The sequence below is a fragment of the Carassius carassius genome, chromosome 31, assembly GCF_963082965.1.
Source record: "Carassius carassius chromosome 31, fCarCar2.1, whole genome shotgun sequence".
In the NCBI taxonomy this organism is placed as follows: Eukaryota; Metazoa; Chordata; class Actinopteri; order Cypriniformes; family Cyprinidae; genus Carassius; species Carassius carassius.
Window position 1 is genome coordinate 10852992 of NC_081785.1, and position 15435 is coordinate 10868426.

The 15435-nt window shown below is 37.2% G+C and overlaps 2 protein-coding genes across 2 annotated transcripts; both read left to right on the plus strand.

The window, feature by feature from the left end:
- Window positions 1–2044: 2044 nt before the first annotated feature.
- Window positions 2045–10153, plus strand: LOC132111532 (WD repeat-containing protein 43-like). The gene is made up of 18 exons (XM_059518911.1): window positions 2045–2291; window positions 3267–3401; window positions 3641–3762; window positions 3880–4000; window positions 4092–4210; window positions 7198–7300; window positions 7382–7446; window positions 7534–7696; window positions 7772–7858; window positions 8054–8179; window positions 8308–8451; window positions 8627–8713; window positions 9002–9033; window positions 9125–9188; window positions 9329–9442; window positions 9530–9599; window positions 9846–9904; window positions 9980–10153. Exons 1-18 carry the CDS (start codon window positions 2091–2093, stop codon window positions 10130–10132), a joined length of 1965 nt encoding a protein of 654 aa, XP_059374894.1. The 5' UTR covers window positions 2045–2090; the 3' UTR covers window positions 10133–10153.
- A 1735-nt stretch (window positions 10154–11888) lies between these two features.
- Window positions 11889–14236, plus strand: LOC132111533 (gap junction beta-4 protein-like). The gene is made up of 2 exons (XM_059518912.1): window positions 11889–11977; window positions 12775–14236. Exon 2 carries the CDS (start codon window positions 12819–12821, stop codon window positions 13614–13616), a length of 798 nt encoding a protein of 265 aa, XP_059374895.1. The 5' UTR covers window positions 11889–11977; window positions 12775–12818; the 3' UTR covers window positions 13617–14236.
- Window positions 14237–15435: the final 1199 nt, after the last annotated feature.

Genomic DNA, 15435 nt, shown 5'->3' on the forward strand with positions numbered 1-15435 from the left:
GGTGCATTAAACTGATCAGAAGACACAGTAAAAACATTAACAATGTTACAAAATATTTATATTTAAGATAAATGCTGTTCTTTTGAACTTTTTATACAAAAAACAAAAAATATGGTTTCCACAAAAATATTAATCTACAAAAATGGATATAAACATTAAAGTGTTAGTTCACCCAAAAATCATAATTATGTCATTAATAACTTACCCTCATGTCGTTCCAACCCCGTGAGACCTAATCATGATACTAGATTTTATTTGCATTTGCTGCAAAACAGCAAGGTTTTTAATAGGACATATCTTCCCAGATATTCCCAATTTGTTTTTGTTATTTATATATTCTGACCTCTGATTGAAGAATATTTGGCCATGTGACTGCTGACACAATTCCCACAATTCTGCTGACACAGTTTAAGATATTTTAGATTTAGTCCAGAGCTCTCAGTCCCTCCATTGAAACTGTGTGTATGGTAAACTGTCCATGTCCAGAAAGGTAATAAAAACATCTTCAAAGTAGTCCATGTGACATCAGAGGGTCAGTTAGAATTTTTGAAGCATCGAAAATATATTTTTGTCCAAAAATAGCAAAAACTATGGCTTTATCATTGGACGGCTTCTATACAAAGCTCTCCGGGAGAACTGTGGGAAAGTGGACTCAGGAGCATCTGAACCACTCTCGTCTCTGTCTGAATCATTTGGGCCAGTCCCAAAGTTTCTCAGACCACAGAGAAATTGTTTAAAGCGAACCACATTATGTCTCTCCAAACCTATGACTTTGGCAAACTTTAGAGTCAGGATTGAGACAACCAAATGTGGAGAATCTGTCATGCTTTTTAGCCTCCACAGAGAATGACTTGAATGATGAAGATGATACTTTGAGGGCTTTGTTCTTCTCACCACACAGTGAACAGAAAAAAACACACAACACCTACTTGAGTGCTTATATGCTTAACAGAAAAGAGATATTGATAAAAACAGACAAATCATGCATTATAGGCTAATTCACTACAAGTTACCTCTATTCAATTACCTTTGTAAAATACAAAGTCAAACAAATTTGTAGTAAATAGATCATTTCAAACGACCTGTCAAGTATTTCGATATAAAATAATTTTCTGGCTAGATAGTACTTTAAGTGGCAACTTGAGTCCATTTCGTTAGAAGGAAAACAAGTGCAAGCATGATTCTCGCTGGGCGCCGCCATGATAGAGAAGACGTCACTGATAGATGCAGTACAGCCTGGTCATCAGTAGATGGAGTCTTTCTTCTTCATTACTGTCTATGTTCATTACAGGCTTTTGTTATTTTCCTTTCACACGTCGTTAAAAGAAGAAAATATAACTACTTATGATACTTATATGATTAGTCTAGGACATTATTTCCTTATATAAATTCAAACGTAATAATAAGTAATTAAAACTAAAAATTCTTTATTCTATTGGTTTTTAAAAGAAAAGATGTGGGTCAGAGTAATGAGGAAGTCTTGAAGCATCTTTATGGTGTGCAAAAAAACTTAAACAAGGTCAAACAGACATTATCTTTTGTTAGTGTTTATAATATTAATTATGTGAAAAAACAACTGAAATTGTTTTTTAATACACGTGAAGAGATATATAATTTTTTTTAAGTTTTAAATATACATAAGATATATGATCCACAATGTCTTTCGAATAATTACTAGTACAAAATAAAAGTGTAGCCGTTTCCTGTAAATGTTACAGAATAATCAGTTGGGTGAGTTTGTGGATTTATTTATTTATTAAGTTAAAGTTTAATACTGCTAGTAGGTGAGTATTATGAAACTTTAAAGTGAAGACTAATTAGTTTAGGTACTATATACTAAAACGTATTTACTTCATATATGCATCTGAAAAGAAATCCCATAAATAATTTTGACTTTTTACTAAATAACAAAACTCGGGCATGAATCCTCCGCATCCGTCTGTGATTGGTTTATATCAATAAGGGAACGCCCTTGGAACCCAGCAGGGCCAATTAGCGTTTCCCCTGCGCCTGTGCAGCTGCGCATGCGCGCTATCCAATTGTCGCTCACACGTGTTTCCCGAGCAGACGGACGCACGCGGAATAGTAAGATGGCGGCGGACGGAGGCCGATCTGCGCTACCCTGCGCCTTCAGCCCTAAATCACAACAGTTCCTGGCTCTCTGCGCACAGGACGGGAGACTGCGCATCTGGAATACCGACAGCAAAACTCTACAACAGGAATACGTGCCTTCCGCGCACCTGAGCGCAGCCTGTACCTGTGTGACATGGGGACCGTGCCGAGCTGTTCAGGTAGCGTTCAGTGGTCGGGGGATGCGGCCTGTTGCAACGCAGTGCATCATCATAGGGTCTTCGGGTCGCTTTGGCTCTGTATTTATCTTCAATGTGATCATAAAACTAAACACAGATTGTTTGGGAATATCTATTTTGGGTGCTTTAGAGCTGCGCTCGCGTAGCACGCTGCGCACATGTTGCGTGTGGCACATGTTCAGACACAGGCCGCGAGACCTGCAAATCCAACACAAAACCTGTAGAATTCACTGTACTGATGCCAGAAGTGCAGCTGCGTGCTTATTTCAGGTCTTGTTAACGTTGTATTCGTCTGTTGGTTGTCTGTGGCTAATGACGTAGGTAAAATAAGTTAATGGGCTAAAGTGTTCAGTTTTTTTTCTAACCCAAAATCATGCCAACATGTCTGTGTTAGTATAATATACATTCTTGTACAATTCTAATAAACAGTATCTTATTTAGATGTATTGAAAAGGTCTAAAACTTGGTCACATGGCTGTAACATTACATTCCTTACTCTTAAACTTTAACTTGTTTCTCTTTAATAGTGTTTATCAAAGATGACCTTTTTCCATCAGGTTTATGTATATTCATAACACGCAAAACGTCGTAAGTCGTTGATTCTGGATATTGTTGGAGAAAGTTGGCCCTAAAACAGCTTTGACAAGTAATTCTTCCATTGTTACTAGTAACATAGCAAATGTTTGACTTGCAGTTCTCTTTTGTTTGTGTACCAATATCAAACATTCACTTGGCACTGGTATGTTTTCCAGTTGGTCTGATACCTGTTCAAGTTTTTCTGTTTATTAGCTGAAAATAGTAGGCCTATTTGTTGCATCTACGCAAATAGTTATGTTCCAGTTTTTATAGCACAAACTGAACGGAAACTAGTACTTATTTATTAGACTAACTGTTAAACTAATTTAAAGGCAGCACAAGTTCTACATCTTATTTTCTTTCTTTATATGTGTGCTGTAGGATGTGCCACAGAGGAAGAGGAGGAAATGTGAGGCCGGGTCGTCTCCTGAGATGTCAGATCTGTTGGCGCTGGGCACTGCTGCTGGGTCGGTTCTCATCTACAGTACATTGAAGGGAGACCTGCATTGTACTCTGGTAGGAATTCATCAAAAATAGCTGGACCTTATGATATTTGACTCATGCAGCACAAATATTTTTTTTGCCTAGGTTTGGTGCAAAACTGTTTGCTTTTAAATGGCAAGAAAACTGGCACACATTACCAAGTCGCTTCTATAGTTTTGTAAAAAACAAAAACAAAGAACAACTTTAATCTAACTAAAAACATCTGATACACGGGTGAAATTAGGAATGTAATGATTGTCTTAAAATGTCAGGAGGGAGGGCACAGTGGATCAGTGAACAGCGTCCAGTGGCATCCAGAAGACTCAGTGTTGTACAGCGGTTCAGATGACACACACATAGCCGAGTGGGACTTGCAGACAGGAAAAGTTCGTTGGTGAGTGTGTGCTGTTATGTATGTTAGATGTTTGGCCATTATGGGTTGCTTCTAGCTTTATTCAACATGACGTTATTTGTCTGATTTACAAACAAACATGACATGTCCTGTGTTTAGCAAATGGAAGGCAGACAGATCAGCTGTCAGCGGCCTGTGTATAAGTCCAGATGGAAAGCTGCTGCTCTCGGCGGGAATGACCATCAAGATGTGGAACCTGGAGACTAAGCAAGTGTACAGGGTGAGTCTGACCTCCATGTTTCTACTGTCAGCCTCAGATAAATGAAAACCAAAAAGTTACAGATTTAACAATGAGATGTCCACATTTGTAGAAATTCACAGGTCACTCTACCATGGTAACGACTCTGTGCTTCGCCACAACACGACCCCCAGACAGTAATGGGATGTACTTCTTGTCAGGGGCAGCTCATGACAGGCTCTTGAGTGTGTGGTATGTTGTATGGTCTTTTTTTATACTTTAGCTTAAAGAAATAAATCCATGACTATTATTTAAGGTTTGTGTACAGTTCAATACTACAGCTTGTCCATTTTGAGATTATTAGGATAAATTCACAAATTAACCAAAGTGTCTTTCCACTTTTTCAATTCCAAATTCTACTGACAGCTTTAATTAATAATTAAATTTGTTTTTTTTTTCTAGTCACTATTGTGCAAAATGTTTTTGCTATTTCTTGGCATTATATTGGCTAATCAATTAAAAATCATATTAAATTTGGAAAGACAATTTTCATGAAATCACATTTGTTAATATTAAATAGGCTATGAATGTGTGAAATTAAATGTTTATGAACATCACTTAACACGGTTTATATTATCTTTTTTTATATGACTTTTTGTTATTATATTATGTTCATTTAGTTTTCCTTTTCCCTCACTTAATGTTAAACTCGGTTTGCCCTTTATTTTTTTTATTGTGAAACATAATTAGAACAGATTCAAGACCGCATGGATCATAAATTTTAAAAACAAGGTTTCATTATTTGCAAGTAAATCTCGCATCAAAGTTTTAATGGGAAAAAGGACTTCAAATAGTCCTCATTTCCCCAAACACACCTGCTTAAAGCAGCTTCAGTTTTGCAGCATGTGAGAGATAGATAATGACAAACATGTGAAGTAAAAGTGCAGAACAGCAGTGTCTGTTTTGTGCACAACTTGAACAAACTACAACAGGTAAAGCTGTCAGCTGTGTGGATATTAGCAATAAACAATGCCACATAACAGTAAATTTACCTCTGAAAAATCATTTGGTGTCCATAAACTTATTAGTCAACTAGAAAAAACTAAGAGATAATTTTTCTATAGAAGAGCATTTTACTAAATGTGTGAGATATATTGCTTATTCATATTTTTATGTAACTTTTTGTCTACATAAGACAATGCATGGAACAAAAGATAAAATTCAACACCTTATATAATTGCTAATGAAGAAAAACAGACTGGATGTGTGCAAGACATGACAACATTTATAGGCTGCATTGAGGACGAGCCCAAACTACACTCAATGGCCAAGTGATGCTGATATGATTATGGTCTATGATATTGGTACAGACTCTGTGTAATAAATTGTGACTATATATGGTTCTCATTTGGAAAAGACATTTGTGACCTGTGCTGGCAGTAGGAGTGAGAATGCGCACAGGCTAATTTTGAGCTACATGCAAAAAATGAAATGTTGATTTTAGTCAAATTTGAAGTTTTCACAAAAATGAGTTAAGCCCTCGTCTAGTGATCCCGATGCTCCAGATAGTAATTAAACATTTAAAATGATCTTAATTTGTAAATTTTTTGAGGAGTACCTTGACTGTTACCCAAATCATGTGCATGAAGGTGCTTCCGACAGCACTTTCCCGATAAATATACACAGAATTATAGTACTGAAGTATTCATGCAAACATAGACTTCTGTTACTACTGTTATGTCTTAACAAGAATGAGAAACATCTGATGTGTGACATTATATTAGATCCGGTCGAGGTTCCAAGTGATCAGTACCATTACCAAAACGTGACGTATTAACTCACTGATTGGCCGGAGAGAATCGTCACTACCTGCATCACTGAACTTGTGACCTACACAAAAGTACCGCTAGACTTGAATCAGCACAGCCAGCGAAGGATTGAACGCCACCGTTTTGAACAAACCCACCTTTTTTAACAACCAAACATCTTAGTTGACTATTGTGGAAGTACATAGGTTCCTCTCGTTGATAGCAGAGGAGTAGATCCAGCGAGAGCTTGATAGGGCGACACGTGATGAAAGCGTTTTTTTTTTTTTTTTTTTTTTAGGAGTCACGGGAGTAGAGGCAGTGCAGCTTTAACAACATGTGAATAATCCCACCCTCTCTAAAGCGATACTAAACTGCACTGGAAAGGCAAACCTTGACCTGACTGAACTGTGCCAGGTCAAGTCATACCACGCAGTGGAAAAGCGCCATTAGTTACCACTTAGCTTACCCTTAGCTCCCAGGATATCTACGAGATAGATTGAAATGCTGATAAAGACAAAAATAGATGGAACATAAATGCATGACAGTATAACTGAAATGTTAAAGTGTTAAAATCTGAAATGTTTATTTTGTAAACATTAAAACAATAATTTGGCTCTTAATTTTGTTTCTTATAGGAGCCAATGTCTCCTTAAGGTTTTTTTTTTTTTTGGTCTGGAGACCTGCATTTATTTATTTTTGTTGTGAAACATAAGACAGCATGGTTCGTGAAAAAAAAAAAGGTTCTCAGCAATCTACGGACACCTAGTTTACTCGCCTGACTGATTTATTGATGTACAATGTTTGCAAAATGGCAGTTTATGTAAATATCTGAACAAAATACTGATAAGAACAATATAAAATACATCAAAGATTAATGAGCTACTGAATTCATGAATATTAATCAGGTTTTGTGCATCACTCAAAGTGATTTGCTGAAATCAAAACGGGTAATAATAAATAGGTGAGCGCCAGCCAATGAAATTGCCGTCTGCGCATTAGTTTCACCCACTACCAGAAAACCCGACAGTTCTTAGAAGCTGTAGAAGAATATTGTTTACATGTAGCATGTCAATTCTCTCTCTCCCTGCGTGTGTGTGAGACAAAGCTACGTCAAGTCGTGCGCCTTCACACTAGAGGTGCGCTGCACATCCATTGAGATGAACTGAAGAATATCACAGATGGCTTGACGGAGAGAGAAACTCAAAGCACTCAGTCAGAGTGTTCGGCGAGTGAACATATATCTGAGCTAAACTTATACTTGACCTTCAACTCACACACTGGACAGTCAAATCTGATCATTTATTAGCCACTGCCTAGTATTAGACATCATTTAGTTGCCCAGAGTGAAGATTTAGTGACACATGCGAGTGATTTACTCTTTTTGAGGCTTGATAAACTGAGATCTTATTTGGTTCCCTCTGTGCTCATCAGGCAGGTACAGTCCGATGGCAAAGACAAGAACTCTGTGGTGTCTTTTACTCTGACAGATGAACCCCAACACATAGACCTTCAGACATCCAACTGCAAAGATGAGGTCAGGATTTATTGTGCTTTTACTGTAATTATCAGTCATTTTGGTTTCCTTAGATCTGACACCTGTCTGTGTGTTTCTCAGCCTGTGAGGTTAGCAGTGGTGTGTAAGGACGGTCAGCTTCATCTCTTTGAGCACTTTCTCAACGGGTGAGTTTGTCCATCTTGTATTTATCACTCAAGAGTAATTATTTAAAACCGTTCAGTGAATCTCATGTTTATATTCTTCTCCCACAGGCCGTGTAAGAAGCCGCTGTCTCCAGTGTGTTCCCTGCAGGTGTCCACTATGAAGGGAGACTCACCAGTGCCTGTGCCTTTGCTCGCAGCAGCTCTGTGTGCCGACAGACAGAACCTGATGCTGGCGTATGGACATCACCTGCAGCCGGTCATGGAGAAAACTGTAAGTACAGCAAAAACCTTGTTTGCCTGGTTATTCAATTGGTCAATGATACTGACATGCTGTTTCCTCCCACAGCCTTTTAACACGTCAGAGAGACACACATGCTTAGTCAGAGATGTACATGGCACTCTTTCTCTCTCTGTAGACACTGCTGTCTCCAAGGTAAGAGCCCATCTGTGCTATAAATTTATTACTGACCCCAAACTTTTGTGAGGTAGTAAAAAAAAATTAACCCTTGAATCTTGATGTCAAGAATAACATCTTACTCTTCAACTACCCATTTCCTCTGTAACTGGTATGCTTCTAGTTCAGAATGGTTTGTGGGCTCACTACATTGATTTGAACATCATCTTCTAGGTGAAGACACCAGTTGTTAATAAACAGAGCAAGGTTTTAGTACCAGGACTTCCGGGACACAAGGCACCAATCAGATTAACTCCCAATGAAGCAGAGAAAAGGAAAAAAGAGGACAGTACCACAGAGGTAAGACTCAACACTTCCGAATGGAGTTCATTAAATTTGTGTAAAATCATGCATTTCCCCTTCCAATAATTACATTTAAGGAATTTCTTCAATCTAAAACATGCTAAATGCTCTCCATCTGATTGCAGATGTCTATCGAGGAGCGGTTGGAGCAGATTGAGTTGAGTGTTGGAGGGAGGGAGGCTGGTAAAGGCACGTCCTCCCTGCAGACGGACAGTTTTGCTGTACTGCTTGTGCAGGGACTGGAGAGCAACGACCAGCGGATCCTTACTGTAAGTTACATACTCCTCTTGCTACAAAATTCATATACATCTACTTGTTGCCGTCTGAAATATGATTACTCGGATGATCAAGATTTGGACTATGCAAAGTTTGGAGTGAATGATATTTAGTGTTTGTCTATGCACGTTGTTCATGTTCTCATTGTAATTTGATTCATTCTAACAGAAAATATTTCAAACCAAAAAAGAGATTTTGATAAAGAACACTGTTGCCCGGTTACCACCTCAGGCTGTCCTGCCATTACTGGAAGAGGTATTTTGTCATTTTCACAATGTAAAATATCTATTATGGACTATATTTATATGACTAAAAGTGACTGTAAAGACAATGTCAGTAGTATTTCTGATTCAAATAAATGCAGTTCATTGAACTGTGTTTTACGTGATTTGTGTCATACAGTTTGATGACACATCACTATTTTATTTTTATTTTTTTGAATAAATGCAGACTTGGTGAGCTTAAGAGGTGTCTTTCAAATCAACCCCAAACTTTATTTATTTTAATTGAAATATTTTAATTATTTTATGGTTGTTTCTGTAGCTGTCCAGGAGACTGCAGGGACATCCATTTGCGTACGTAAATTTTGACTTCCGTTGGATTTTACTTTTTAAATCTCTAAGAGGGATTGAACCTTTTGTAACATGACTCTTTTTGTCTGTGCAGGGCTCTGCTTATAGTTCAGTGGTTTAAGGCTGTACTTACACAACACACATCGTACTTGTCTTCGGTAGGTCCGTGTGCATCTAAAAGTTACACAAATGTGCATAATCCAGATCTGAATGTTGTGACGATGCATCTTCAGTCTTGTATCCACAGTATATCATAATTGAGTTCCTCATTTGGTCTGTTCATTTCGTTTCCTCACAGCTGCCAGATCTAGTGTCTCAGTTGGGCTCCATTTACCATATGATTGAGAGCAGGGTAAAGTTATATCAGCAGCTCACTCGACTCCATGGCAAATTGTACCTGCTCATGACACAGGTGAGCTGCTCAAACTCAACCAGATCAAATGGGTCAATCACTGCTTTGATTTTTTTGGTGTGCTCATTTCCATGTTTTTTCTACTAGGTGGCGACAAACAACAGCGCTAAGAATGTTGGTAACATTTCTCACAAAGCAAAGTTGGTTTATGAAGAAGGTAAAGAACAGCCTTTATTTTCTTTTGTTTTTTAGTAGTGTTTTTGCAGAAAAATACACATGTAATTAAAAACTCTTTGAGTAGATTTTATTGTTCTCTATGTAAACTATCTCTTCTAACCTTTTTACTTTCTTTTAAATGTTTATTAATTTACCTATTTTTCAATTGATTCTCAAAATGTCCTAATTGTCTTTAATGCTGACATGGCAAAAATAAATTGATAAATTCTTCATTTTCTACATACAGAGTCTTCAGATGAGGATGAAGACTCAAGAGATGAAGGGCGTCCTGAGGATGATTCGGATGTAAGAGATGCTCTCAATTCTTGTTTATGCAATGTATCGTTTCGGGATTGTTCTAAGTCTGATTTGACTTTTCAGAACTGGGAGGAGGACGAGGCAGCAATGGAATTGACAGAAGACAAAAAGAACCACAAAGATGAGGAGGACGATGAAGAGGACGATATGAATGATGAATCAAAAGCAAATGGTGATTCAGATCTGGACCCTGAAAATGAGAGCGAGGAAGAATAATACACAATCAGGCCGCAGAATTCAATAAGGACCTTTACATTTATATGCTATTTCATTTTATTTTTCATTTTATTGTAACACAACAAAAGTTTGTTTTATAGAATAACCTTTGCGGCCTGGACTTGTGGTTGTCTTTCTCAGAACGGTCATAAGGGTGTGTGACCCTTGACCCAGACTGACAGCTCCTCGTGCGGAGTTCTCTCACATGATTGAGGTCCATTCGAGTCACTTTTCCTTTGACTTGAAACTGCCTCTGTTTTGTTGACCAGCTACTATAGGATTCTGTGGGATTGATTCCCAAACCAAATCCCTCTCCATCCCTCCACTCGGTTGCATCTTTAATCGCACATCTGACGTCCCTGTGGTCTGAGCATATGACAATTATCATGATTATGCCCATCAGCACTGTCCTCTGATCACATCTTAAATTTGTTGTCATTACTCTTCCGCGGTCATTTCTCATGTTTGAATCCCGTGTCCTGTGTGCGATTTATTTCAGATGAAGGTATTTTTTACACCCTCTGCAGTCATGACCCGGTTCTCGGTCTTGAGAATAGAAAATATGAACCTCTCCCAGTACGACAGAAATCTTAAAAACAGTTCCAGAGGAGTGTATGGTTAATTATACAGTGGTTGCAGTGAGTCAACCAAAACTTTTCATGCACACAATATATCGGCAACTGTTGTACAGTTTAAATGAAATAAATACCATTTTGTTCTCTCTCTTGTTTGGAATCATACTTTTGTTTTTTGTTTTCTGGTGCAAAATTTCAGCTATTTTGAAAATTCGGGAAAATGTCAATAGATTTTAGTTTTTAATTGTCGTAGTCTAAATAAAAAAAAAATCTGTGTTGGCTGAATACAGTTAGTAGCTTGTGCAGTTAAATACTAAAAATAATTCTCAGCAGTTTAACTTATTTTATAAGGGTATACTACCAGTCAAAAGTTTTTGAACGCTAGATTTTTAAAGAATTCTCTTTTGCTCACCAAGCCTGCATTTATTTGATCCAAAATACAGCAAAAGCAGTAATATTGTGAAACATTTTTAATATTTAATATAACTGCTTTCTGTTTGAATATATATTAAAAAGTAATTTATTCCTGCGATTTCAAAGCAGATTTTTAGCAGTATCACTTCAGTCTTCAGTGTCACAATGATCCTGTAAAGGAAATGTGAAAAACTTCTTCAAATACAGTATAGTACCCTATTGTTACAGATTTAGATTGTATAATTATGAGCATTATTAGGTTACTTTTCAAATTGTTCAGCTGAACTATAGTATAATAGAAAAATTATTCAATGTTGAGGTTTTCATCTTTGTCACCTTTCTCCATCTATGATGAAGTTCCCTACCATGAATGTAGCACATAAAAAAATGAAATAAAAAATCCTTTTCTAGAGCTAGAAATCATAATTTGGATACCACAGAAAACACATTTCTTGCTGTAGAGAAATAAAGGAAGTTAGTGAAGTCATGGTCAGTTTCTTCAGGTAGAAACCTCTGTAGGGTAATTTTATAAATGATTAACCAGCAGTTGTATGAATTGATTGGGAAAAATAATAATAAATAGGTCAATTATTATTTTTATTGTTTCAGCACAACTGATTTACAATGTTCAGCATATCCTCAGCTCGTCCCGTGCTGTCCTCCAGGTGGCGTCAGAGCGTCATTCTGCTCTTCTCCAGCAGGTGGCGTCGATGTGTTCATTTCATCACACGTCAGCTGTGTTTAACGCACGCAGTTCGAAAAAAAAAAACGCACGCAGTTCGACGGACTGCTACAAACCAAACAAGAAAATCACGGCGTTCTGACTGCACTGTAGACAACCGCGAATTCTCTGACTGTAAGTAAACTCTAAACATTACTCTGTATGTTTGTTTGACTAATACGTTTGGTATACATATATAGATTATGTTTCCTCAGCACTTTTTGTAAGTTTTTATTTTTAACTTTACAGTCAAAATCTGTTATAGATGGGTTTGTGAACAGAGTAAGTTAAGTTAGACAGTTGAAAATGTGCGGGGTTTGTACAAAATACACATTGTTATAACAACTACGTCTAAATAGTTATTGTTTAACATCATTCCTAAAACGTGGAAATAGATTATTCTCGCAGAACTAACACTTGTCTGAATCTTGAATTCATCGGCACGGGAGTCTTTCTATTTTTGATGCAAATTTGTACTTTTATTATTGTCTTGTTTGATCTAATTATTGTTTCTTCATAACTACTTTTATGATATAAAAATATTAAATATGTGAATTTACGTGAACTTCTGACAAAATATAAAGTTCAGCTAAATGCTTCATTGAAATATATTAAGTAAAATTATATGTATTTGCTTCTGCATATCACTATTTTTAAAGAGCGTTGTACATAAAGTATGTAAATATTAACAAGGCACTGCATGTTATAAGCTTGACTTAAATACAACACTCAGTTTTACACATTATATAGCGGGAGTCACTTCTCCATCTTTCTAAAAGGTTAAAGACCCCCCTGCTTTAATAAAACTTCAAATCATTACAGAAAGTGTGAAGTTTAACTTTGTAATTGAAACCAGACCAGTGATTTTTTTTTAATGGAATGGCAAATTTATTTTGTCTCTCTCTCTCACTCTCTGCTCCCCTCCCTTTCAGGTGAGAGCTATTCAGGTGAGGTAACCTGAGCGCTCAGGGGTGCCATGAATTGGGCTTTTCTCCAGGGTCTCTTGAGTGGGGTCAACAAGTACTCCACCGCATTCGGCCGTGTCTGGCTGTCCGTAGTCTTCCTTTTTAGGGTCTTGGTCTACGTCGTAGCTGCGGAGAAGGTATGGGGTGACGAACAGAAAGACTTTGCGTGTAACACAGCTCAGCCTGGCTGCCATAATGTTTGCTACGACCACTTCTTCCCTGTGTCCCACATCCGTCTGTGGGCACTGCAGCTCATCTTTGTCACTTGTCCGTCGCTCCTCGTGGTGCTGCATGTGGCCTACCGTGAGGAACGTGAGCGGAAGCATCGCCTGAAAAACGGCGAGGGCTGTCAGCGTTTGTATTCCAACACTGGAAAGAAGCGCGGTGGTCTTTGGTGGACGTACGTCCTCTCGCTGGTTTTTAAGGTGGGAGTGGATGCGACCTTCGTGTATCTCCTGTATCACATCTATGAGGGCTATGACTTCCCGACTCTGGTCAAGTGTTCTGAGTCTCCTTGCCCTAATGTGGTTGATTGCTTCATCTCTCGGCCCACAGAGAAGCGGATCTTCACCATCTTCATGGTGGTGACAAGTCTGGTGTGCATCCTCCTCTCCCTTTGTGAAATCCTCTACCTGGTGGGTAAACGCTGCTTTGAGTGTATCCACAGGATGCAGGGCTCATGGCAGATAAACAAGGCAAGGTCCATCGCTAACTTGAGGAGTTCAAATGCTCATTTAGATTCAAACAGCAAGAAACTGGCAAGCAAAAGCCAGCTAGTGCCAGCATACGGTGTGGTCGTCCCATCCTAAAAAACATGAGCTTGGAAAATACTTTCACTCAAAGTGGGACCAAGAGAGATAAATATTTTTCATGTTCACCACGATGTGAACTCAAACATGACCAACTCATTAGACAGTTGGCAGTAAAGGAAGCGCTATATCCAATGGATCTTTTGCTGTAAAGTTGTGACCTGATAAAACACACTGTATATTTGAAAAGCTTATGGGGTCAAAATGCCAACATTCAGGATGACACAGACTTTAGATTGACTAAAGCATGTCACTTCAGGGTTTTGGGTGTGGTGTGGCTTCTGTTAGGCTCCATAACACCAACACCAATAGGCACTTTAAACACCAAATACAATACAGATGGTATAAACCCAGATTACAAATGACAGTAATTACTATTAATTACAAAGTACATATTTGCCAGGTTTTCAACTGACACTAACAAGCAAAACGTGACTGTAAATGATGTTTAATCACTCTTTGCGTCACGTATTTTTATAGTTATTAATTTTTCTTTCAGAAGAAACCAAAAATAGTATAATTAATTGATGGAATAATCTTTTATCTATAGAAGCCTGTTTTTATTTCAGAGTAATTGTGACTTCATATCCCACCAAAAATGACAGTTCTGTCATAATTTACTCCTCATGTCGTTTCAAACCTGTAGAACTTTCTTTTCATATTCTGAATAATGTTTTTGTCCACACAGTGACATGTCAATGAGGTGCAAAACAACACTGAAAACTAAATTACTTTAATAATAATAAATAATGACCAGATTTTAATTTTCGGGTAAACTGTCTCTTTAAACATCACAGTTGTGAATCACAATATGACTTTATGATGCAATGTGACTAAATCTCACAGTTGTGGATTTATAACTTGTAATTGCAACATCTTGCAATGTGACTTTATATCTTGTTAAACTGCTAAACTTTATCTGACAATTAATTTACATTTTTTACTCTAAGATATAAACAGGCTTCCATAGCTGGAAATAAATTTGACTTTTTACCATGCTTTTTCTCAGTTGGATCTGGGAACAGCATGCATAGATACATCACATGCAGAGACTACATTTCTTCTCCATATACTTACAGTCATCAAATAAAATAAATGCTTTTAAACTCAACACATTTTTACATACAGTCTCCCCAAATCCATTATTTTGTAAACCTGCATAGCCACCTTAATTTTTTAAAAATTTGTTTGTTTACAGATTTGTATATATATAAAAAAAAGAAAAAAATTGTACTGTATTTTATTGAATTGTTTTTACTATTCAATATTTTGTCATTATTTTTGTTTTGTATATGAGCTGGTGTGTGTGTATGCTAATGTGTGCTTAAACTGTGATGCTCCAATCAAATGTCTTTCAATAATTTAAAATATCAAGAATCGAGTGATAATTGATAATTGATGTTCAACACTGCCAGATGATCAAATTCAAATAAGGATGTTTTGCCTGAGTGTGTGTATGAGAGTTTTTCATTCACTGATAAACTTAACCGGGAAAGTAAACCGAAATACTCTGTTTGTATGCTAACCTTCTGCATTTATTTCCAAATTACTGTGTTTAGAGTTGTTTACATTTTGAGATACAATAAAATCTGCTTTTTATTTTCTTACAATCTGCTGCTCATTTGAATCAGTGATGTCATGTGAAAATGGTCTTTCCTGCTAATAGATTTGACAGTTTGAAACTATTTACTTAGCATCTGATTGTGCTGTAGAGCAAGAATGAAAATAACAGAGATAAACATCATGTGCTGTATCAGCTTGACATTTCATTTGAATTCACAAGTTTGAAAATCACCAGATAAAATGAGAAAACATAAAT

Coding starts and splice junctions, on each gene's coding strand:
- LOC132111532 (XM_059518911.1), top strand. CDS start 2,091: ATGGCGGCGGACGGAGGCCGATCTGCGCTACCCTGCGCCTTCAGCCCT. Junction 3,402..3,640: donor GAGACCTGCATTGTACTCTG/GTAGGAATTCAT, acceptor TTAAAATGTCAG/GAGGGAGGGCACAGTGGATC. Junction 4,211..7,197: donor GACAGGCTCTTGAGTGTGTG/GTATGTTGTATG, acceptor TGTGCTCATCAG/GCAGGTACAGTCCGATGGCA.
- LOC132111533 (XM_059518912.1), top strand. CDS start 12,819: ATGAATTGGGCTTTTCTCCAGGGTCTCTTGAGTGGGGTCAACAAGTAC.